Genomic DNA, 21,770 nt, shown 5'->3' with positions numbered 1-21,770 from the left:
GCTGCCAAAAAGAACCCTTTCTGCACTGAATTACAATGAAATTAATTTTGATTCCGTTTGCTGCAATACAAACCCGATACTTCATATTTGACCATAAAGTTAATTTAAAACTTAGTACCTCAATTCAAAAACAAAATCTGACGTTGAAAAAAATGTTGTTTTGTATTTGTAAGACTGAATATGAAAATAAACAGAATTTAATTTTCAGTGAGGATCAAATACAGTTTCAAAGAAAAAAAAAGTTTATCGTTTCAGATTGTACAATTCAGATTCAGTTATTCAATATGATTCAGAGTACAAATCCATCCATTATCCGAGCCACTGACCTTCAATTCACGTAATACAAATTCAGTGTAAACTAATTAAAAGTTATTCACGTTAGTTTTTGGTGGCAAATATTTCAGTTCTTACAGCCGCTGTGAGACCTAGCAACCTAACATCTTGGGCCTACGACCAGGAAATTAATGTCACAAACAAAAGATGGCTACATTTGGTTTTGATCAGGATGGTGACAGGAAGGAGAGCATGAGAAGAAAAGAGGACATGGAGAGCGCAACGATTTGATGGACAGAAAAATACCGTTCAAGAGTAAGCTGCATTCCAATTTGGACTTTGTGTTCGCTGTTAAATAAAGAAAAGTGCATTTTTCCAGTGTATGTGTAGTTATATGTGAGGTTCACACATTGTGACAATAAACGTATTTTTATAACAGTCGTTTTTGAGACTTTTTTTAATGTGGGTCAAATATGGGTCATGAAAGATGTGGCTTAGTTGAGGTTGAATTCAGGCTGATATCAGGAACCTGTTCTGGCCCAGCGTCGGGCCGGAGTAGGGCCACAAATTGTTTTACAATGCGGCTCAGATCTGGGCCGAATGCGACCCACATCATGGATGCCAGACGTGGGCCACTGCAGGACCGTCATTCATTGAGGGATGTGGGCCAAGTGTACGTGCCGTGTCTGCCCCAGAGCTGGGCCAGACCAATTTTGCTGACTGGGATGTTCGAAAGCAATACTACGGGGCCATGGAAAAAGTAGGGCTGGGCGATTAATTGATTTAATCGATGTCCTTCCTTTTGGGCTAGTATCATTTATTTATTTCCTCCCCAACCCCCCCAAAAATATATATATATTTGTTTAAATTCTCACAGAGAGCAGTGCTATATTCAAAGGCTGTCGAAACTAAAGACAGTAAGAACCCCCACTAAGACACACAACATGAGCAAAATGATTTCACAAGGAGCCTGGCCAGAAGTCAATCATGGAGCCCATTGTACTTGAAATCATCAAAGACAAGTGCCCATTTATACATTGCAAAACATTCATTCATCCACACACCGATCCACTTTAATGATGGTTAGCGGCTGTAACAATTAACTTTGTATCCGTTTTGTACTATAGCTTATCCAATTGCTTTAAAAACGTCACCTGGGGGGCAGCCCGTTGGTACAAGTGGTTAGCACATTGACCTCACAGAGCAGAGGTTGTACGTTCAATTCCAGCTCCGGCCTCCCTGGAGTTTAGATGTTGTCCACGGGCCTGCATGGATTTTCTCCGGGTAATGCAGTTTCCTCCCACATTCCAAAAATATGCATGGCAACAATCTAAATTGTCCCTAGGTGTGAGAATATGGATGGATAGATGGACTTCACCTGGGGTTTATTCCCATCAAGTCATCACATGTTTTTTTTTTGTTTGTTTTTTGTTTTTTTACCCGACTTCTGCTGGTGGGACTTCACAGTAAGACTGTCCAGAAGTCTACCAAACAGTGCAGCAGCATGAAATTAAACTTCCCACGGTTGAATACTATCGGCTAGAAATCGATCTCTCTCATTTGATGCCCCCTCAGAGATAATTTTGTAACATGTAACAAAAAGGTAATAACCTGATAAACTGAAGCTGTCCACTGTAGTAACCGCTGTCCCTGAAAGGGTTAAAAGACCATTATACCATTTTCTTTTATTGAAGGGGGTGGGGTGGATATCGATTCCTATCACCAGTCGGATTTTTTTTTTGGGGGGGGGGGGCGTTATAAGGGGATTTTACTTTTAGGCTGTGTCGCCCAGCCCTAGTACAAGTAAATCGACACCATAAAATTAAATAATTTTCTGCATATGAGGCTCATCATACAGCAACGAAGAGAAAGCTTCTAAGTCCACAGTGATGAAAAAGTGCAAATTGACCATCACGAAAACAGCAGAGTCGAGCTCACAAAGATCAAAGCCCCTCTCTCATCAAGTTCTCAGATACTCAGGAGTTGAGTAATTGAAGAGCAAGAAGTCCATACGATAGAGATTGAACAGTCTCTTGTGATAAAAAGGACTAATGTGCTTGAAGAAGCGAGCCGCCATGTCGCCATCAGTCCTGGTGCTTTTCCCGGGCGTTGGGAACTGAACTATGTCCTCCACCCCCGCCAACGAGAGCACAGCGCGGGCGTCCGGCTCCAGCGTCTCGTACTTGCCCACCACGTCGTAGTGGATCAGACACGGTTGGCAGAGCGAGTGCACCCTCTCCCAGTGCTCATTGAAAGGCTCCTCTCGTTGGGTCCGAGGGTCTACTAAATACTGGACAAACTCCTGGAAAGACACGTCGTTCCCTTTCTCCAGGGCCTCGGGATCCGGATCGGCGCGGTGCCGCCGGATGATCTTCGTCCCGTAGCGCTTGTGGAAAGCTGTGTTGTAGCTGCGCGTGAATTTATTGCGGTAAGCCGAAACCAGGCGCTCGAAAGGCTCCCTCACGAAGATGAACTTGAGGTAGCTGCGCAGGCGGCGGTTGATCTCGGGGACCGAGAACTCTGACAGCGTGCGCAGGTTGCCCGCGACGTGGGCCTCGTTGGCGGGGATGGCGAGGGGTTCGCTGTAGCGGCCGTCGCCGTTGAGGACCATGAGGATGCGCTTCCAGTTGGTGCAAGCCACCTGGAAGGGAAGACACAAGCGGACACTGATGAGCGGCAATACGATCTCAGCTGCAAGTTCAAGTACAGACTACAGGACGGTGTCGTGGACAAAACCCTGCTGTGAACAGCAAAAAATACATACAACAGTCAATTGAGAGAATCCTCTAAAAATGTTTCATATTATCGATAAAAATACTTTAAAATCTAATTTTACCAGAGAATAATATGCCCAAAACCGTTTAATGCAGTTTCAAATCAAACTTATGCCACTATGATTAGAACTACAGTGGTACCTCTACTTACGAAATTAATTGGTTCTGGAAGAAAATTCTCAACTTGAAAATTTTGTAAGTAGAGACGCTAGAGATTTCAATGTAAATGCCCTAATCCGATCCAAGCTGCCCCAAAATTCAGACATAAATGTTTTCTCAAGCATAAAAATGCATCAAAATATGGAACAAATAATGTAACAATGAGATTATTGCACAATAAATGAGTGTTGAGCATAATGTAAAAAACAAAGAATATCGTAAAGAATAAAGGCGGCCCGGTAGTCCAGTGGTTAGCACGTCGGCTTCGATTCCAGCTCCGGCCTCCCTGTGTGGAGTTTGCATGTTCTCCCCGGGCCTGCGTGGGTTTTCTCCGGGTGCTCCGGTTTCCTCCCACATTCCAAAAACATGCGTGGCAGGCTGACTGAACACTCTAAATTGTCCCTAGGTGTGAGTGTGAGTGCGAATGAGTGCGAATGGTTGTTCGTTTCTGTGTGCCCTGCGATTGGCTGGCAACCGATTCAGGGTGTCCCCCGCCTACTGCCCGAAGACAGCTGGGATAGGCTCCAGCACCCCCCGCGACCCTAGTGAGGATCAAGCGGCTCGGAAGATCGTAAAGAATAAAAATGATGGTCATTTAACTTTTAACTGCATCCTCATCGGTGGGGGTTTCTGCCCTCTTTAGTTACTGTTCTCTCGCAAAAGTGGGTTTTGCTTGGCGTTTTGTAAAGAACGGATCCAAGGACGTTTGCTTTTGTCAGCTTTTAACAATTCTTCGAAAACATCCAACATCAGTATAGTGAGTGATCACCGGAATGCTGAACACTTTACGTCAAACTATCGGAACACCTCATGGCTCGAGGGGTGAATGACGAGGATGCTGCGTAAACACATATCTATCTTTCGACACACATACGGTAGAGGTCCTTCTTAGCCAATGGGATGCCAGGACGATGCTCAGTAATCGCCAATGGCAGAACAGCTCCACGTATGTTGAGTTCAGGAAACTCAGAGCAGCAAACCATACTGTATTTTCACTTTTCGTATCTGGAAATGTCTTTCAGAACAAGAGGCAATGTTTACCTATTGAGGCATTTCGTAACTTTAAAATTTTGTATGAAAAGATGTTCGCAAGTAGAGGTGCCACTGTACACTGTATATGGTTTTGACGTAAAAAAAAACACACGAAACATGTACTTCCTTAACATGATTACTGTTTTTTGGGGGGTTGACGATTCTCAGTCTTGGTCCTTTGGTTCACTGTCGACTTGAGCATGAAGACAAACATCTATTTTCTATTTGCCTATCCTCATTATGGGTGAACTGGTGCCTCTCCCAGCTGTCTTTGGACCCGAGTTGGGGTCCACCCTGGAACGGTTTGCCAGACCAACACATATACAACCCATTTACACTCACACTGACAACTAATGAGGGTTGACAAACACGCAAACTCCACTCAGGAAAGCTGGAGTGGAGTTTTAAACCCAGAATATCTTAATTCTGTGGCAGACTTGCTAACTGCAAGGCCAACAGTAAGACAGTGTCCACTGATTTAAAGCAAAAACGTGGTGAAATCTTTCATTCTTATTTTGCCAGCTACTGTTTGCTTTTATAATGAACAATATTACAGCACGCTATTTCTCGTATTAAAAACACATGACCATTTTTGGAGGGGAAGGCTGGAATGGCATATCCGTTCGTTTCATTAAATACGTGATCTGAGTTATGGTGAAGTCATGGAACCAATTCAACTCTTATCTCAAGTGACCATTCTACCAAGGATATGAACAATACTAATTCAGTCATAGGAACCAACCTTGGGTACATAGCAGTAAATGAGGCTGTGTTTGTCGTCCACAATGAGGTGTTTGAGATCTTCCGGAGAAAGGACCCGCCGCTTCTTTGTATGACTCAGACAAGCCTGCTCCAGCAGCTCCCTGCGACCTTGAAGCGACTTCTGATCAGCCAACAACTGCAGCTGCTTGTAGGGTTAAAATGATAGAAGCAGGGGTGATTTTTTAAAACGCAGCACCGACTAGTTGCACAGTGGCGTGACCAGCTAGGCTGTACTACACAAATTTGTACTGAAGTCATGATTTCCAAGCTATCAATCTGAATTTGCTTTGTAAAAAAACTCTGATTCGCACTTGCAGAAGGTGGAACGGGGGACAGTTATTTTTGGTGGGCTTCACAAATTTCGACAATGGAAACACAACATAATGTACAATGTACCAACCAGAAGTAAATAGTATTTGACATTTGCGTTCTCACCTGGTCTCCACTGTAGAGGGTCTGCAATGGACTTCTCCTGCTTTTCTCTGGTCTGTTGCTGCTCGCAACACTGAGTTCTGCAATCAGACATTTTTAAGGTCACATTCGAACATATACTCACGAACGAACTCATTATCAATCCGATATCTATATGTCCGTCCATTTTCTGTTGCACTTTCTCTCATTTGAGGTCGTGGCTAAAAAGTTCCTGTCTCAGGTGATTTCGGCGAGAGGTGGCGCATCGGATTATAAGGGGCACTGACGGCTTATGAGAAAATTTAGGTTTTTAGGTGCGTCTTATGGTGCAGAAAATACGGTATCTTATGAAGATATTGACATTTGTTAAATCTTGGGCATCCAACTAACTTAACAATTAGGGTACCTTTAACATGTGAACCAGATTAGTTTCGATTCCCAGTACCTGGAAGTGGATACCGGTACTCGACGATACCAATTTTTCAACATATAAAATGTCACAAATAACAAAACATCATGAATGTAAAACAAATGAGCCAGTAAATGAACTGTATCACATTTTCCAATTAATTCATCAGAAATAATACAAACAAAAACATATTGCAAAATACACCAGAATTGTCATCCAGCAGCCTGTCCCCATTTACTTCAGCGTACAATATTCCCACGATTCAATCCAAAAGCGGAATTAGTAGTAGTGGCCTGGAGCAGGAACAGATAATGCCTAGATGAAGTGCTTGAGTTTAAAAAAAAGCATGTTTTAAAAGTTTGACAACAGTCAAAATGAATGATGTAGAGCCTGTAATGAAAAGTAAACACACATGACACAGTGGCTCCAAGAGCAGGGAATCAACTTGTTTAGCCAACACAAGGTCTTGATCTCTCTATCTTAACAAGTGACGTCTTGTCTCATCTTCAAGGGTGGCCATCACTTTTGAGACAGTTGACAAAAAAAAAAAAAATTTAAAAACTATTTCATAGCTGTCATACCCCAGTGGTTTAACGTGACCTTGTCTAACTGAGCAGAAGTTGAGTGAGTTTTTTTTGCCCATACCTGTTTAAAAATAACCCAAACTGATTGTGTTTTTAACTTCTTTGACCAAAATATGTTTGAAGTGGAAAAAGAATTGCCTAAAAGTGGATGTTAGATCATGCGGTGTTATCGTTGCATACATTCGGGATATTTGTCTGTTAGTTTACATTCAACAGCTCTTAGGGATCGTTCAAGAAAATGTTCTGAATTACGTTTCCCTAAAATAAAACGATAGGTTCACTTACAAGAAGCGAGTATGACACTTTTTAAAAAGAGTTTTATCAGCAGTTCCAAGCCTTCACGAGGAAGTTAGACAGTAAATCACATGAAAACACTAAAATACGTTTTTTTTTAATTGCAACACATTCTCAAAGGTTAAGTGGAATGCACTATGACGAATGAAGGGCAGGTCCAAGTGTGACATGTACATCGCTTCTTGAAAAGTGATTGTTGAATTTCACAATAATTATTTGTGGGTCATTGCATCAAACCTACCAAGAATTCGTAGTAATTCATGCTTTTTTTTCGCTGTATTGCTTCATCTGTATGGCTTTCTTAACTCACTTTTCATCAAGTCCTCAGGGTGCATTTAATAGTTGGAGAGCAAGTTACTTCAGCAGCAGTCGATGGGAAGCTGGAAAGCGAAACCGGTCTATCAAACGAGAGTGAAAGAGAGCCCGTGTCTGCTAGATGTCTTTTTTTCAAACCGGGCACTGCACACCAACTCGTTTGCAATGCACTTCCTTCAGCGATAATTACATTAGAAATGCCTTCTTGCACCTTGGCTCTCCTTTGTTGTGAATACAGTCGCAAACAGTCCATAGTTAAAATGATTAACTCAGTGGTGTGGGATGACTTAATCCTCCATCACGGTGCCAATAATTACCTGAGCCTGCACCCTGATAATGAGAATGTGAAATATTGGTAGAGGGAGTTTCATGCTTTTGTGTGTTCAAGAAAGGCTTTGTCCCTCATCTGCAAGGGATAGTGGTGGTCAGAAAGTGGGGAAGACAATTGTTGTGTTAAAAAAATGTGTTTAGAAAGGATGAATAGAACAGCGGGGCAGGTTGGAAAATGCTTTTGTCAAAAATTGGAGCTAGAGCCTCCGACAATGCACATCTAACAATTTGGTGGCAGAAACCCATCGAAACATCATTCCTGCTGCAATGAACCAGTTGACCACAGAGCCGCCTTATTCTCAACACAATATTTTTTAAATGTCCCAATGGCCAGAAACAATTAATTTCGTAAATAGAGGTACCACTGTACTTCAAAAACATTCGGTCCAGACTTGTAGATCTCCACCACTTGCACTGTTTGTGAATATCAGCTTATTTTGCAGTGTTTCACAATGAAGGAACATACAGTGAAAATCCTCTGCAACGAAATCATGTTTGCAGCAAGAAATTTTTCACAACAGCGGGGTTTTCACTGTAGCAAATTTGATCTCAGATGTAAACACACACACACACACGTATGGTACACGCACACACAAACATGTGTACTCTTTATTTTTATTCCAACAGTGCATAAGTACGAGCATACACTTATTTGACACTTCATATAGTCAATGTAGAAATAAAATAAAGGGAAAGAAATTGCGAAATTTACAATCAGCATTCACTTTCACTTACATCAATTTCTCAAATAATGTATTTTATTTTGCTTCCTGCGTCTTTCATTTTCAACACTTTTACCCTCTCTTCCAGCATCAGAGCTCTTCTTGTCTTAGCTGCATCCAAAGGTCCGTTTTGTAGCCATTTTAGCAATGCAACGTTCTTGCTGGTCTGAAACTAACAATAACAAATACTTCCTGGACTACTGCCCATATGTAAACCAGTGTGGTGGTTGCTGTTGCTGTTTCTGAAAGAAGCAATAGAGGTCGCTGTTGGAATAGACTTCGTTGTCAAGTCAACAAGTCAAGTCAACAGTATTTATAGAGCACTTTCAAACAGCCATCGCTGCATACAAAGTGCTATACATGGAGCGATTTAACATACACAATAAACAGTAAGACGAATCGGTAATAAAGGCGGTAGAAAGCACCAAGCAGTAAAATCAAGAACAACGAAACTCCTCTACAACGAAACCGCCCATGTCGGTTTCGTTGTAGAGGAGTTTCCCTGTATTCTCATGACGATGATCAAGATGTTGATTAAAAGCGGTTTGGATAAAAGGATGGATGATGTGCTCCTTGATCTAATGTAAACCATGGGCATGTAGACCCCTTTTGGGACATTTGTGATGAAGTGCTATAGAAATAAAGGTGATTTGGCTGTCATGTCATTTCTGCATAAACTGGAGTGAGTCTGAATCTCAGTTCATCGAACTTTGTCCTCCTGCTTCAATTAAATTGTTCCACTGTTTGTGCACGACATTCCAGCTGCAGCATGCCATTCCTGTCTGTCTGATTTCCCCCCCTGTTCAGCTTGATGCCGTCTGGGAGGCCAGTTAAGCGGTAAGCCTCATAAATTGTCACATTTTGCATTCAAATTTAATTTGGTTTTTTTTTGTTTTGTTTTGTTGAAGCAATATCATGTTCATTTTGGTCACTATAATCATGATTTGAAATTTCCACGCCATTTAATCTCTTGTGTGAACCCCGATGCACATAAAAAGGTAAAAGGTTTTACAGAGAGACATTTAAAAATCTGCCGTATTTTGAACCGTGTAAACTGTCTTTATCTGTGTCATATGATCTTTCACACCAGAAAACCACAACTTCCTCTCAGACCCAGGAAATGAAGCAATGCAGACGGTTGAAGTAGAGCCACAACACAAACAGGCTAATGTTCAGGGTCAGAGTTCGGGCTTTAGTGGTGTGCAGTGGTGTTGATACTTCATTCCCAAACAAACACATGTCCATTAAGCCAAAGTGACTTTACAAACAGGGGCAGCACGAGCTGAAAACAATTGGTGGGAGAAAGATGTTTGCTAATGTGTGCGCCGGTTCTTTCCATAGTCTTCCCTCATCCTAAAATCTCGGTCCTATTTGGAGAGCAAATTAGCTTCCCTGTTTAAAAAATCTTTTCCTCTCAGTGATCATGATAAAGGGATGAGAACATGAAGTGACATTGACTTAATAAACATTTACTTTGAGAAGTAAAACACTTGTGACCACTCAATCCTCTAAGTTTAGCGGTCCTCAACCTTTTTTGCCCCACGGACCGGTTTAATGTCAGACAATATTTTCAGGGACCGTCCTTACAACAAAATAATATGATACGACCTGCACGAAAACTGTGCTATTTTTTAAATATAATAATTAAACGAATTATGACACGGGGAATGTGTCCGAATCTGTCCGCAACACTCTCTGGTCGCTGAGGTAACGTTTAAACGTGCCTTCAAAATAAGATACAGCGCAAATACAAAATGCATGAAAAATACGACTCACCATCGGCGCATATTATGTAGAGTGGGCTTGGTGCATCGCAATCTCCCGCTGAGATAAATCCGTATTTTATGTAAGACTCCTGACACTGTCTATTAAATGTAGCCTTCTTTTTCTTGAAAGTTATAGGCTCCTCTTCTATCACCTGGCCGGACCTTTTCCCCTTCTCAAGACGTTAGTTTTTTACTTATTTTGCTAGCTCCTGGGTTTCATTTTAGCGGTAACCTGTCACGTGACGTCAAGAGTGACATACTGTAAACGGATGTAACAGAGAATCCGGTAATTTTTCAAAATAAAACATCTTTCAGGTTCCAAAATGTACAAAACTGAATTTATGTAGGTTATTCATTGTTTCTGTGCGACCCGATACCAAATGACCCACGGACCGGTACCGGTCCGCGGCCTGAGGGGTTGGGGGCCACTGCTCTTGTTAGCAAGGCGATGTACAGCAGAAAAGTCATTTTGCTCGGGGTACGTTATATCGTCACCTGGATCTTCCACAGTTTGAAAGTAAAAGCAGTAGAACGTATGGAGCCCGTACTGCCGGACTTGAAAGGGAAAAGGGAAAACAGCAAAACAAGAAACCTCCTTTTTATGAGCACAGCCACGTGAGCATGCCAAAGAGCTACATACGGTTGCAATTACACTGACGAGATGGTGTGAGCGTACACAAGGTGAAATCCTTTGTAAGGCTGAGCAGACGCTTCCTTTTAAAGTTCCTTTTAATGATAGGGCACACTCACACTCGGGTGGTTGTCCAGTGCCATGCTTAAGCGTGGCTAAATGTTCCCTGTCGTCTGCTGGCTTGCGCTCACGCTGTGCTTGCTTGAGTCATGCTTACCACATTCACACACGCTATCACTTTGTGATAGGACACTTTGAGAGTGTCGCTTATTTCTTCTATTCATTATGATTTATTTTTTTTCATGATGTACTGCGAAGGCTTTAATTATAATCTGCATGTGGAACGTTTGCATCCGATGTCCGAAATGTCTGCATACTGAGCACATGTCCCAACTGTGTTGAGGCCATGGAAATTCAGCACGCATGAGCAAGGCTCGCCGAACTCGCACTCGTCAAACAAACCACACTTTTTGGTGAAGTGTAATGAAGCATGGAATGACTTTCCCAGTCAAGTCAAGTCAAGTCAACAGTATTTATAGAGCACTTTCAAACAGCCATTGCTGTATACAAAGTGCTGTACATGGAGCGATTTTACATACACAATAAACAGTAAGACAAATCGGTAATAAAGGCGGTAGAAAGCACCAAGCAGTAAAATCAAGATCAAATCTAAGTCATGCTGAGTCGAACGCCAAAGAATACAAGTGAGTTTTGAGGAGGGCTTTAAAGATGGGCAGCGAGGAGGCTGTTTGCCCTTGAAGTGGTAGCTCACTGAGCGGCGAATGCTAAAGAAGGTAGCAAATGTTGGATTCGTCAACTCTTCGGATGAATGTTGGCGAAAATCAGGGGGTTGCCTCTATCACTGCATCATTTGCTACAGCTCAGTTATATTCACAACAAACACTCAGCTAATATTGCCATACGCCCTCCTTCATTTTCCAACCCACTTTCATCTACAAAAAGGGCACCACACCATTCCCACGTCCCTATCAGTTTCAGTCGGTCAGACAAAGCTTCATTTGCACCCGCAGTTTGCTGCGTCTTGATATCCTATTCACAAAGGATATTGCGCAAATGACATATTATCGCACATACACCCACAAAGTTTGACAGCTGACTGGAGTTTGCCCCTTTTTATATGCTGCTTTGCGGCAAGAACACCATGACGGTGGGAGAACAATGGCAGTTAGGAAGAGACTCGTTCACAAATCACAAGTCAAATCACACGTTTAAAACAGCCTGCTCAATCAACTGTCATTTTGCTCCTCCAAGTTTCCGCCAGCTTTTTCTTGCCGTTATTTGCGCCACTCGAACTGTGAATCAGTGAAACTCAATTTCCCCATCAAATATATGCATATGACCTCATTTCAATACGTGCAAATACCATTGACGCACGAGACACATTCTGTTTGGTTTCTCGGGGAATGACACATTTAACCTTCCGCCGTCCTTCGTGCAGCTAACGCTATCTGTTTATGCTATTTTAACGGTTTACACCACGCAAAGGCCACGCAATCCTTTCGGGAATTCGGCCTTCAGTTCTGCCAAAGTTTAGCATACACATTGACGCACACTCACACTCACCGCTGTAGATGACACACAGGCTGCTCCAGTCAGGAAGTCCAAACATGAGCATAGTTTATGCACACACTTATATTGTTTCCTCTTAGTTGTGCTCAATTACATGACACTGGTTGAAAAAGGTCAATTGCAGGTTTTGTACAAATGGACAGATTTTTGGGTTTGAGTCCAGTTTCAAATACTCCAGTGTGTGTGTGTGTGTGTGTGTATGCCTTCAGTAAGTTCATTCATTCATTCATCTTCCGTACCGCTTGATCCTCACGAGGGTCGCGGGGGGTGCTGGAGCCCATCCCAGCCGTCTTCGGGCAGTAGGCGGGGGACACCCTGAACCGGTTGCCAGCCAATCGCAGGGCACACAGAGACGAACAACCTTCCGCGCTCACGCTCACACCTAGGGACAATTTAGAGTGTTCAATCAGCCTGCCACGCATGGTTTTGGAATGTGGGAGGAAACCGGAGCACCCGGGGAAAACCCACGCAGGCCCAGGGAGAACATGCAAACTCCACACAGGGAGGCCGGAGCTGGAATCGAACCCGGTACCTCTGCACTGTGAACCCAACGTGCTAACCACTGGACTACCGGGCCGCCGCCTTCAGTAAGTGTGAGTTAGAATTAGCCACGGTGAACTGACTGACTCAGTAGACCTGAATGTCTTCGGTTTAGAGCTACGAGGAGAAGAGAGAAGAACCAACTTGAGTGGACTTTGCCTTGGGGAGCAAATTGTGGCGCACCAGTGAGAAATTTGTCTGGTGAAATTTGTCTGGTCCGGACATTTTGTAAATTGCATGCAATTATGTTGACTTGGTGATTCTGGTGGAGCTGTTAGCAAATTAGCAGACGGGAATGGACTCTTGTAAACATTCACAATGTGGCTTTGTTTTCCAAAAGTACACACATAGCAAATTGCAAAGCTTAGCACAATGTTGATACTTGGCATGATAACAAACTCAACTAACACACTGCACACCCATGCGACAAGTGAGTTGCTGACTCATTTTGGTCAAATAAAAACTTTAAGTGGGTAAACTTTTTCTTGGGCACATGCGTGTCACATCACGGATACGGTCCATTCACATTAGAAGTCACTTTTTAGACTTCTAATGTAGAAGTCACATTGTTTTTTTTGTAATGTGAATGAGTACATAAAAAGATCGGCTTTAACAAAAAAAAAATCTGAATTGGGCATCGGGCCCTGCAGTATCTAAAATATAGTATAAACGGTGCACATACAGTATATGGTGTTTTACCACATAACGGGAACATATTTATTGTTCACATGTAGTTATAAATAAAATAATGATACATGTGTGGGCACAAATGTATGTGCATTTCGCGTTTTAACCGTGAGAAAGGCGAGACAGGTTTCTGCATATCTTTCTTGACTTCCACGACCTTGTTGTGGATTAAAAAAGTCCTTGTACAATGTGTCATGTGGGATGGGGAGCACCATTCACATCAGCGGGAGTTCACACAACGTCAAGTGAGTTGTCAACTGTATTTTTTTTTTTTAGCCCCCCCACAGTTCCAAGTCAGGTTTGGAAGTATTGTACCCTGGGCGGTGGGCTTTCACACTAAATCTTCGTACCGGTAATTCGTCAAGCAAAATGCATGGACGGATTGGTCAAGAACAACACACGCTGATGTAGAAAACACACGCATACACGCAAACACAAGAAATCCTTCTGTTGCAGCATCCAATTATTTATCGTTAAAGCACAGCACAAAGTGAGTTCAGTTATTTTTGTAGAATGCATTCAACTTTGTTCATGTTGATGCCTGTCAGTAAATTTCTAATGAAAAAAATGCACTTGCCGCATCCATTTGGATTAATATTTAGCATTTTCTTAACCCCCAAAAAATCTTTGTTTTCACTTAACCCGTAGTAATTTCATGATTATATTGTTTTTGAGATATCTGGCAAAAATATGAAGATCCGAAATTATGTCCATATCACAAAGACCTTAAAATAGAGAAAAGAGATGAGCCCCTAAACTCAGGACTATACTTACTTCCGTAACTACATGATGCATTCTGCTCAAATTGGGCGGTCGCATTTGTTTTTCTAACATGAACAAATACATAAAAAGAAAAAATATAATTATTGCACATCACGAAATGCTCTGTAAACATAGCTTTTGAGTGCGGATGTAAAGTCTTTTTTTTTTGATTGAGAGTCAAACGAAATTCTCTTTGAGCAAATCAGCCACCACCCAAGACACGTTGGTCGACTGACATTTGTAGATAAAAGAACCAAAAAGCAATTACTATGACAAGACTGATGAGTTTATTTTGGCACACAAAATAGAGCTTGTATTTCTTTCCTGAGGGCCACCCTAAGGGTGTTAGCACAGGAAGTCTGACAATGGATGTAAAACAATAATATGCAACAAGCTTCCTGTACAGCAATGCAGGGTATGCCTGATTAGAAGGTAGAGTATGGATCTGTCGGATAATTGGATTTCCTAAAATAAATCATTAGGTGTCACGGTAAAGGCTAAGACAAACGTAAATAATGTGCCTCAACGTTATGATCCAAGACAGCCCGCAATACTTTGGACAGATCACCATAAAAGAGCTGTCTTTAAATATAAGTGGATATGAGCCATGAAACTGCACGTGTCCAAACATGCACCTTGACTTCCTATCAATCCTGTCACGTTATGCACGAAGCAGAAAAAGGGGACTGCTTCGTACGTAACGGAGAAAACGAAAACAAGCGGATGCCCGAAATAGCAGACACCGACAAGGACTTTGTAAAAATAATATTTATTACAAACAAAAATCCCGCCTAATAAACAACAGAAAACGCTGGTAAAAAACGAGAACCACTAAATAAGAAAACACGACAACAGAAAACGCTTGCAAAAAACAGCAAGGAACGTATGTATTCTTGCTGCTGGAGGATGTAAATTTCCCCAGTGTGGGACAAATAAAGGATATCTTAATGTTAACACAAATACTAGTTCACGCACGATAATATAAAGATTACCTTGGGACGACGAAAATGTAACTAACCGCGAATGGTATCGAACAATAATTTGTGTAATACGGGCAACAGCAGTGGCACGGCATGTAATACTCCAGCAATGGGTCCACCGCCGGAGCGACTAGCTATAGCAGGTGCAATCACTGGCAAATAGGCAGCAGGTGTGCAGGTGACAGAAGTGAACGCGTGCCACCTGCTGCCGAATAACATGACAAATCCATTTTGTCTGCTGCTTATAAGATAAGATAAGTTAAGAAAACCTTTATTAGTCTCACAATGGAGAAATTTCCAATTCACAGCAGCAAAGTTATGAAAGGAAGAAGTAGAACAACAAAATATAGGAGCTGCTGGAAAGGCAGCCACTCTCGCAGCGCCATTTTGAAGTCAAAATAACACAACAAAACACATAGGAGACAGACAGTCGGGCAATCTTCACCACTTTTATGCATACACTTTATTGTCTGAATCAGTTATAGATGAAAGAGGAGAGGATCAAAGTGTCCTTTCACCAGTGGATCAGAGATGTCATGCTGAAAATGTGCACACGTCTGCTACAAGCTACGTTTTCAAAGTAAACACGAAGCTGTAGCGTCCATTGACGAAAAGAGATCAGTTCACTTCTCCTGTCCCACGTAATCCGCTTCAAACTCCAAGCCGCAACTCCCAGTTCCAAATCCGCATCGGCGCTCCGCGCTAATGCTCCTTTCTTCTCATCGTCGGCTCCTCAAGCCTTACATCCATCTAGCCGCAGACCGTTCAACAGCACCGATCTCTCCGCTGAACAAAGCGGGGCTGTGAAAAATGCTGTCCATAACAGGCACAAGACACAAGCACCCCGGGACTGTCCAGCAACGACAATCAAATGACGCCGACATTCCTCCCAGTCAAAAACAGTGCTGGTATACCCATGCTGCCGAGAAGGCGCAACCACCAAGCAAAGAGTCTCCTCCTTGATGAATGTCGTGGCCAAAAAATGCTGAAAAAAGTCCACATCAGGTCCACACGACGCAACAACAAACACAAAGTGACAAAACAAACACAAAAACAACAAAATATTTATCCATGGGCAATGGAGTGCGGCTAATGTCTGTGTAACAACAATTTGGTAGTATAAACTGAGCCCGAAAGAGTAAAAAAAAGAAAAGAAAAAGATTTTTGATTCCAATTTCAAAGTAGAAGTTGGGAAAAACACACTATGACTGTTTCGAATCGTCATCGGTGACATTCACGTGTCAAACGCACATACTTCTAATTACATAAAGTAGACAAGTTCTTTCCTTAAGCACCAGCCAGATGATGAACAGATATGGATATAATAATAATAAAAAAGTCATCTTGTGCGTTGACATTCATCATGAACTTGACTGGGCCTCAAGTGGCTGCTGGCGAACCTGTACAGCAGACAAGCCCCGACAGGACAAGCAGCACGTGTGGTGTTGAACGCCTCCCTCGTGGCCTACATGCGCTACGGGCTATTCAGGTGTGTTGTGTCATGTGCCATCAAGGCTGCTCAAATTCAGAATTAACTTTTTCGGACATTGACATGCCGACTGTGATTACGTCTCTCTCTCTCGCTCCCTCGATGCATATACTGTGTGTGTGTGAGTCACTGATGGTGTAGTGGTTCACACGGCTGACTTGTGAGCAGTCCGCGTGGGATTGGTTCCCACTCAGTGGGTGTGAATGGTTGTTCGTTTCCATCCGTGCGCCGCGACTGACTGGCAACCAGTTCAGCTAAAGTTAGTTGGGATAGGCTCCCCAGCACTTTGGTCTTCATGAAAATGGTCTGAGCTGGCACTTGGAAAAATCGCTTCAAATCAAACCGGTACTCATTTTACCCTTTACATCCCTAGTCTATATGATGTATGATAGCGTGATGGTGCTACTGTTACAAATACACTCTGTAGAGATTGATTTTGAATCAGAGATTTGTTTCTCGATACATTATACATAGTTGAAGATCCATCCATCCATTTTCTGATCCGCTTTATCCTCACAAGCGTCACGTTGGATGCTGCTATCTATCTACCTATCTCAGCTGTCTTCGACGGGGGGACCCCCTGAATGGGTTGCCAGCCAATCGCAGGTCACACAGAGACAAACAACCATCCGCACCTAGGGACAATTTTGAGTGTTCAATCTGCCGAACATGCATGTTTTTGGAGCGTGGGAGGAAACTGGAGTATCTAGAGAAAACCCATGCAGGCCCGGAGAACATACAAACTCCGCCGGAGCTGGGATCGAACTGACAACCTCTGCAATGTGAGGTCGATGTACTAACCACTGGACCACCAGGCCGCCCATTGTTGAAGATATTTGGTGAAAATGTGTTAATACTGAGAACGACTGTACATAATACTCACTTTTTTTTCCTTTTCAGTATTAGGGACCAGCAACGCACTTGGCCCTCTGGCATGAGTTGCCCCTTCCCAACTCTAAAACAATTTGAGCGCCATCATTCACCTCATCCCACGTGATTGTGAGTCAATTAGTTCGAATTATTTGGCCCATTTATACCACTCTATTGTGACCTTTACTAGGTAGCTATGCCTAAACTCCGAAGATGCATCTTCTTCAGCTACCTCTATTTCAAGGAAAGCTTGGTGTCACTATTTGGATTCCGCAGCGTGATATATTTTGTTATTTACGCTACTGTAATATGTTGGAACGCAATCCATTCAGGGTGCATGAATAAGCAAAAGGTATGTGCTTAAATGTCTGACATGGAGTGTGACTCACAGACTGAGTTACGTGTGCCACCATGTTAAATAAACTGGTGACTTTCCCTTTAGTCTTTTTTTTTTTGTGGATCCACCCACTGATACATGGGCTAGTCCATTGCCAACATCTTTTGTTATGGCACAGAAAGACCCGGTGGGATATAATCCAGTCAACAGTGGATGAAGGGATGGTTGGATGGTTGGATGGAGGGAGGGAGGGAGGAAGGGAGGGAGGTAGGGAGGTAGGGAGGTAGGGAGGTAGGTAGGTAGGTAGGTAGGTAGGTAGGTAGGTAGGTAGGTAGGTAGGTAGGTAGGTAGGTAGGTAGGTAGGTAGGTAGGTAGGTAGGTAGGTAGGTAGATTATTTACTGTCATGTAATCTAAGCAAGAATAAAACAATGTATATGTTCCTTGGGTCCATGGCTCAAACATGTAAGGTTGTGAGGGATGTGTAGTCACACCAAAGATACTGGACATAGTGATAGGTGATTGACAGGTTGACAGTTGACAGTTGACAGCACGGTGTGGTTTCAGTGCATTCGAAGGACATCCCCACAGCGCTTGAGAGTGGAGATAAACATTTGATTTGTCACCATTTTGACGTCTCATTTTATGGACTTGGAGATTGTTTAAAACATTGACAGGGCTGTTGATAACACTGTTCTCTGCGGTGTGTCAAATTTACAAGACAATGATTTTGACTTTACAACAACTTTATATGGAAATGATGAAGTTTCCCGTTATAAACAGATGATACTGGTGACTTGCCAACATCTTCTGTTTATCTGTGGGTGGTTAGCATTGCACACTGAGCCTTTTAGAGTGTCCTGATTGTAATTCAAGTTTACAAAACAGGCATTTTTAAAATCAATCTCACGCACAACGTCATACGGTAAACCTTTACGTTTACATTTTGCTGCAGTCACTGACCAATTGAAAGAATGATGTCGCATGGTTTTCTTATGATGCATTTAAATTCTGATGAACTGAACTTGAAAGGGGAAACAGACCAAGTATACAAACTTTCAATGAATTATAACCAGAGAAAACAGACTCTCGTTACAGAATGTGAAAGCATCCGGGAATTCACATTGCTACAACTCTATTGACCCAATCCCCAGTATCTCGATTTTGCCTTTTCCTCGTTTCCCCACTTGTCTCATCTTTTGTACGATACAAATGTGGGGTGAAGCTGTACAGGCTCACATGCTCACTTGCTTAGCACCAACCAATCAAGGCCGACTTCCTGAAGCTTTCTAGTGTGTTTTGGGGTCTGATTCCTATCCCAGAGAACTCTGCTGTCCCACCGGGTAACAATATCTGCCTTCTAAAGTCCATGATGGGCTAAGACCAGCAAACAAAAGGAGAGGGGGTGAAGCAGAGGAATGCTGGGGGGTCTAAAACTTTTCACTTTCCACAGTGCCCTTATTCACACTTGACGTACATTCATTTCATTGGACATTCACTTCATTTCGTCTGCCCTCTGCAGATTTGCCACATGACATTGAAAGTAAACCTCACACACTCTTACACCACTGTGTAAGTTCTTGCTTTTGTATTTTTTTGATTCGTTAATCCACAAATTTTCCTGTTACAAAATTAGGGTACAGTATATGCAAAATGAAGGTAATCCAAACTACGATTGCATGGCCTTGGTGGAAGTCTCCTATCTGACACAGTTTAAGTCCAATATTTTTAATTATTATCGGTTGTAAAATGACAACACAGTGATCCATTCATGATTTTTTCCACTGGCTGATATGCAAATTCGTACATTTATTATTTCTGCACTGTAAGACTTAACTGTAAATGCTAGAATGAAGAATTCCAGCCAATTATTTCATAATTCGGGCAGACAGTTCCGCTTTTACTAAAAATGCAACATCTTAAAATAACTTTAGTACTTCGACGTCTACTGCAAACTGTCGGATGTTAACGTAGACGATTGAGCTCAAAAGCCGTCTTTCTTTCTTGCTTTACTTTAATGGAATTTGATCGAAAAAGAACGATTCTCTGTAGTTGTATTGAGTGTGAAATAAAGAAAGTTCTAAAATTGACTGAGGCCAGAGTCCCTTACCGGGCTTGCCGATATTCTGGAAGTAAAGTACCAGGACCACGAGAGATCCCAGGCACGTCGCCAGAAACAGGCGTCCTCCTCGGGGCATCCTCATTCTGACGCCCGGCCGGCTCAGCTGCTGGCGGCTTCCTCGTCGCGACCCCTCGCCGCTGTCCTCTTGCCTCGACCCGGCTCATAAAAAGAAGGCGCAACTGGCCGAGGAACCGTCAGCCTTTCGGGGGATGAAATGGTGCATTAGAACGGCAGTGAGCGGCCATCTGAGACAAGTGTGGACTGCGCTTTTTAACTGTTAAGTCTCCAAGTGTGGGACATGAGTGACTCACTCACTGACGCCGTCTATGCGAAAGACGTCAAGCTAAATCGCTTTTTCAGAATATATCTGTAATTGCTTTTACGGAACCGAACGGTTAAAAAGCACGACTCTTGTTCGCGAATACGGGTCGAAACGCCGAATTAGACGTTGGAGTCCAGTTTGTTCAAGTTTTAAGAACTACTTCTTCGTCAAAGATGGAGGGGCTGTGGGAGGTGACGTCACAGCAAATCTTGCGCGTACCCCCCTCTTGGAAACTTGTTGGAAAGTTGTAGCTCTGGTCTCATTACATCCAATATTATTCATCTACTGCCCTGTTTCAACAACCTTTGTTTCAAATCCTCCGTGTCCAGTGTGCCTTTATTGCATATATTTATAATATTGTAATTTCGTTCAGAATCTGTGGAATAATTTCGAAACGGAACTGAAAATTATTAAATCGCTTGCTGAGTTCAAAAACAAATTCAAAAAAATAGTACAAACAACCTACATCAATCAGAGTTCAAATGATAAATTCTAAAGATTAAATATAATGATAAATCAGAACTAAATTGATAAATAGAGCACGGTTTTGAAATATCCATTATGAATACAAGAGAAAATTGAGACAAGAGTGCCAGGGTGTGGATGTATATAATCCCGATACAAATCAAAAGTTTTAAAAATATCACAGTTAAGGGTAAATCATGAGCCTTAATTGAGACTTCTTTCTTCTCACTTTATTTCTTTTCTGATTGATATAAAAATGATTTATTAGATATAAACACATAACGGGGTAGGACTACATACGTTTTTTAGTTTTTCCTACTCCCTTGAACATAATAACTGTGTTAATGGAAGATTTCTTTCTTTTTTACTATTTTATTTACGTTATTTTCTGTCAAATTATTACTGTATATGTTTTATGTTCAATAAACAAACCAAACCAAAGCCAGAATAATCATCGCAGGGGGAAAAAAACCCTCTTAGGCTGAACCCAATGCGTTTTTTCAAACGTTACTTCGTTTGACTCTGAGGTGAGGAAACTCCCGTCAAATATTGTCACACTCTGACCATGATAAAACTCGGTGAACGTTGCAGGCAATTTCCTAACCTAACTAGTTTAACATTAGTTGAAGAAATATTGACGAACTATCAAAATAATTAAAGAAAAAAAGAAAACACTTTTGTGACCAGGTTAAATCTCAGGCAGCGTGTAATGAAACTGTGCGACATCGGCTGGATGCAGATCCGTCCATCCATCCATTATCTGAAGCGCTCAACTCAACTGTCAGTACTTTCAAACAGCCATTGCTGCATACAAAGTGCTGTACATGGAGCAATTTTCATATACAACAAACAGTAAAGCAAATCGGTAACAAAGAAGGTAGAACGCACCGAACAGCAAAACTAAACACTGTCTTCAAGCAGTCTGTGGAGTCCACCCTGAACTCTTTGCCAGCCAATCTCAGGGCATACATTGACAAACAACCACTCACAATCACACTGAGGGACAAGTCGAAGTGTTCCATTAACCTACAATGCATGTTCTTAGAATGCGGAAGGAAATTGGAGTACCCAGAGAAAACCCACTCACGCACGGGGAGAACATGAAAACTCTACACAGGAAGGCCGGAGCCCGGAATCGAAAACCAC

At 42.3% G+C, this 21,770-nt stretch overlaps 1 protein-coding gene across 2 annotated transcripts; it reads right to left on the bottom strand.

Annotated features, from left to right (window-relative positions):
* Positions 1–700: 700 nt before the first annotated feature.
* On the bottom strand, positions 701–20,373 carry LOC127596855 (carbohydrate sulfotransferase 11-like). 2 transcript variants are annotated; one of them, XM_052059816.1, is made up of 4 exons: positions 19,826–20,373; positions 5,436–5,512; positions 4,981–5,145; positions 701–2,914 (listed from the first exon to the last, which is right to left on the bottom strand). In XM_052059816.1, exons 1-4 carry the CDS (start codon positions 19,917–19,919, stop codon positions 2,234–2,236), a joined length of 1,017 nt encoding a protein of 338 aa, XP_051915776.1. In that variant the 5' UTR covers positions 19,920–20,373; the 3' UTR covers positions 701–2,233. The 2 variants fall into 2 exon arrangements, with proteins under 2 accessions (XP_051915776.1, XP_051915777.1); XM_052059817.1 differs by having other exon boundaries at positions 4,981–5,142.
* Between the last annotated feature and the right edge of the window lie 1,397 nt (positions 20,374–21,770).

This window comes from Hippocampus zosterae, chromosome 2, assembly GCF_025434085.1.
Source record: "Hippocampus zosterae strain Florida chromosome 2, ASM2543408v3, whole genome shotgun sequence".
In the NCBI taxonomy this organism is placed as follows: Eukaryota; Metazoa; Chordata; class Actinopteri; order Syngnathiformes; family Syngnathidae; genus Hippocampus; species Hippocampus zosterae.
Note: the sequence above shows the minus strand (reverse complement) of the source record. Positions and strands in the feature narration are given on the sequence as shown.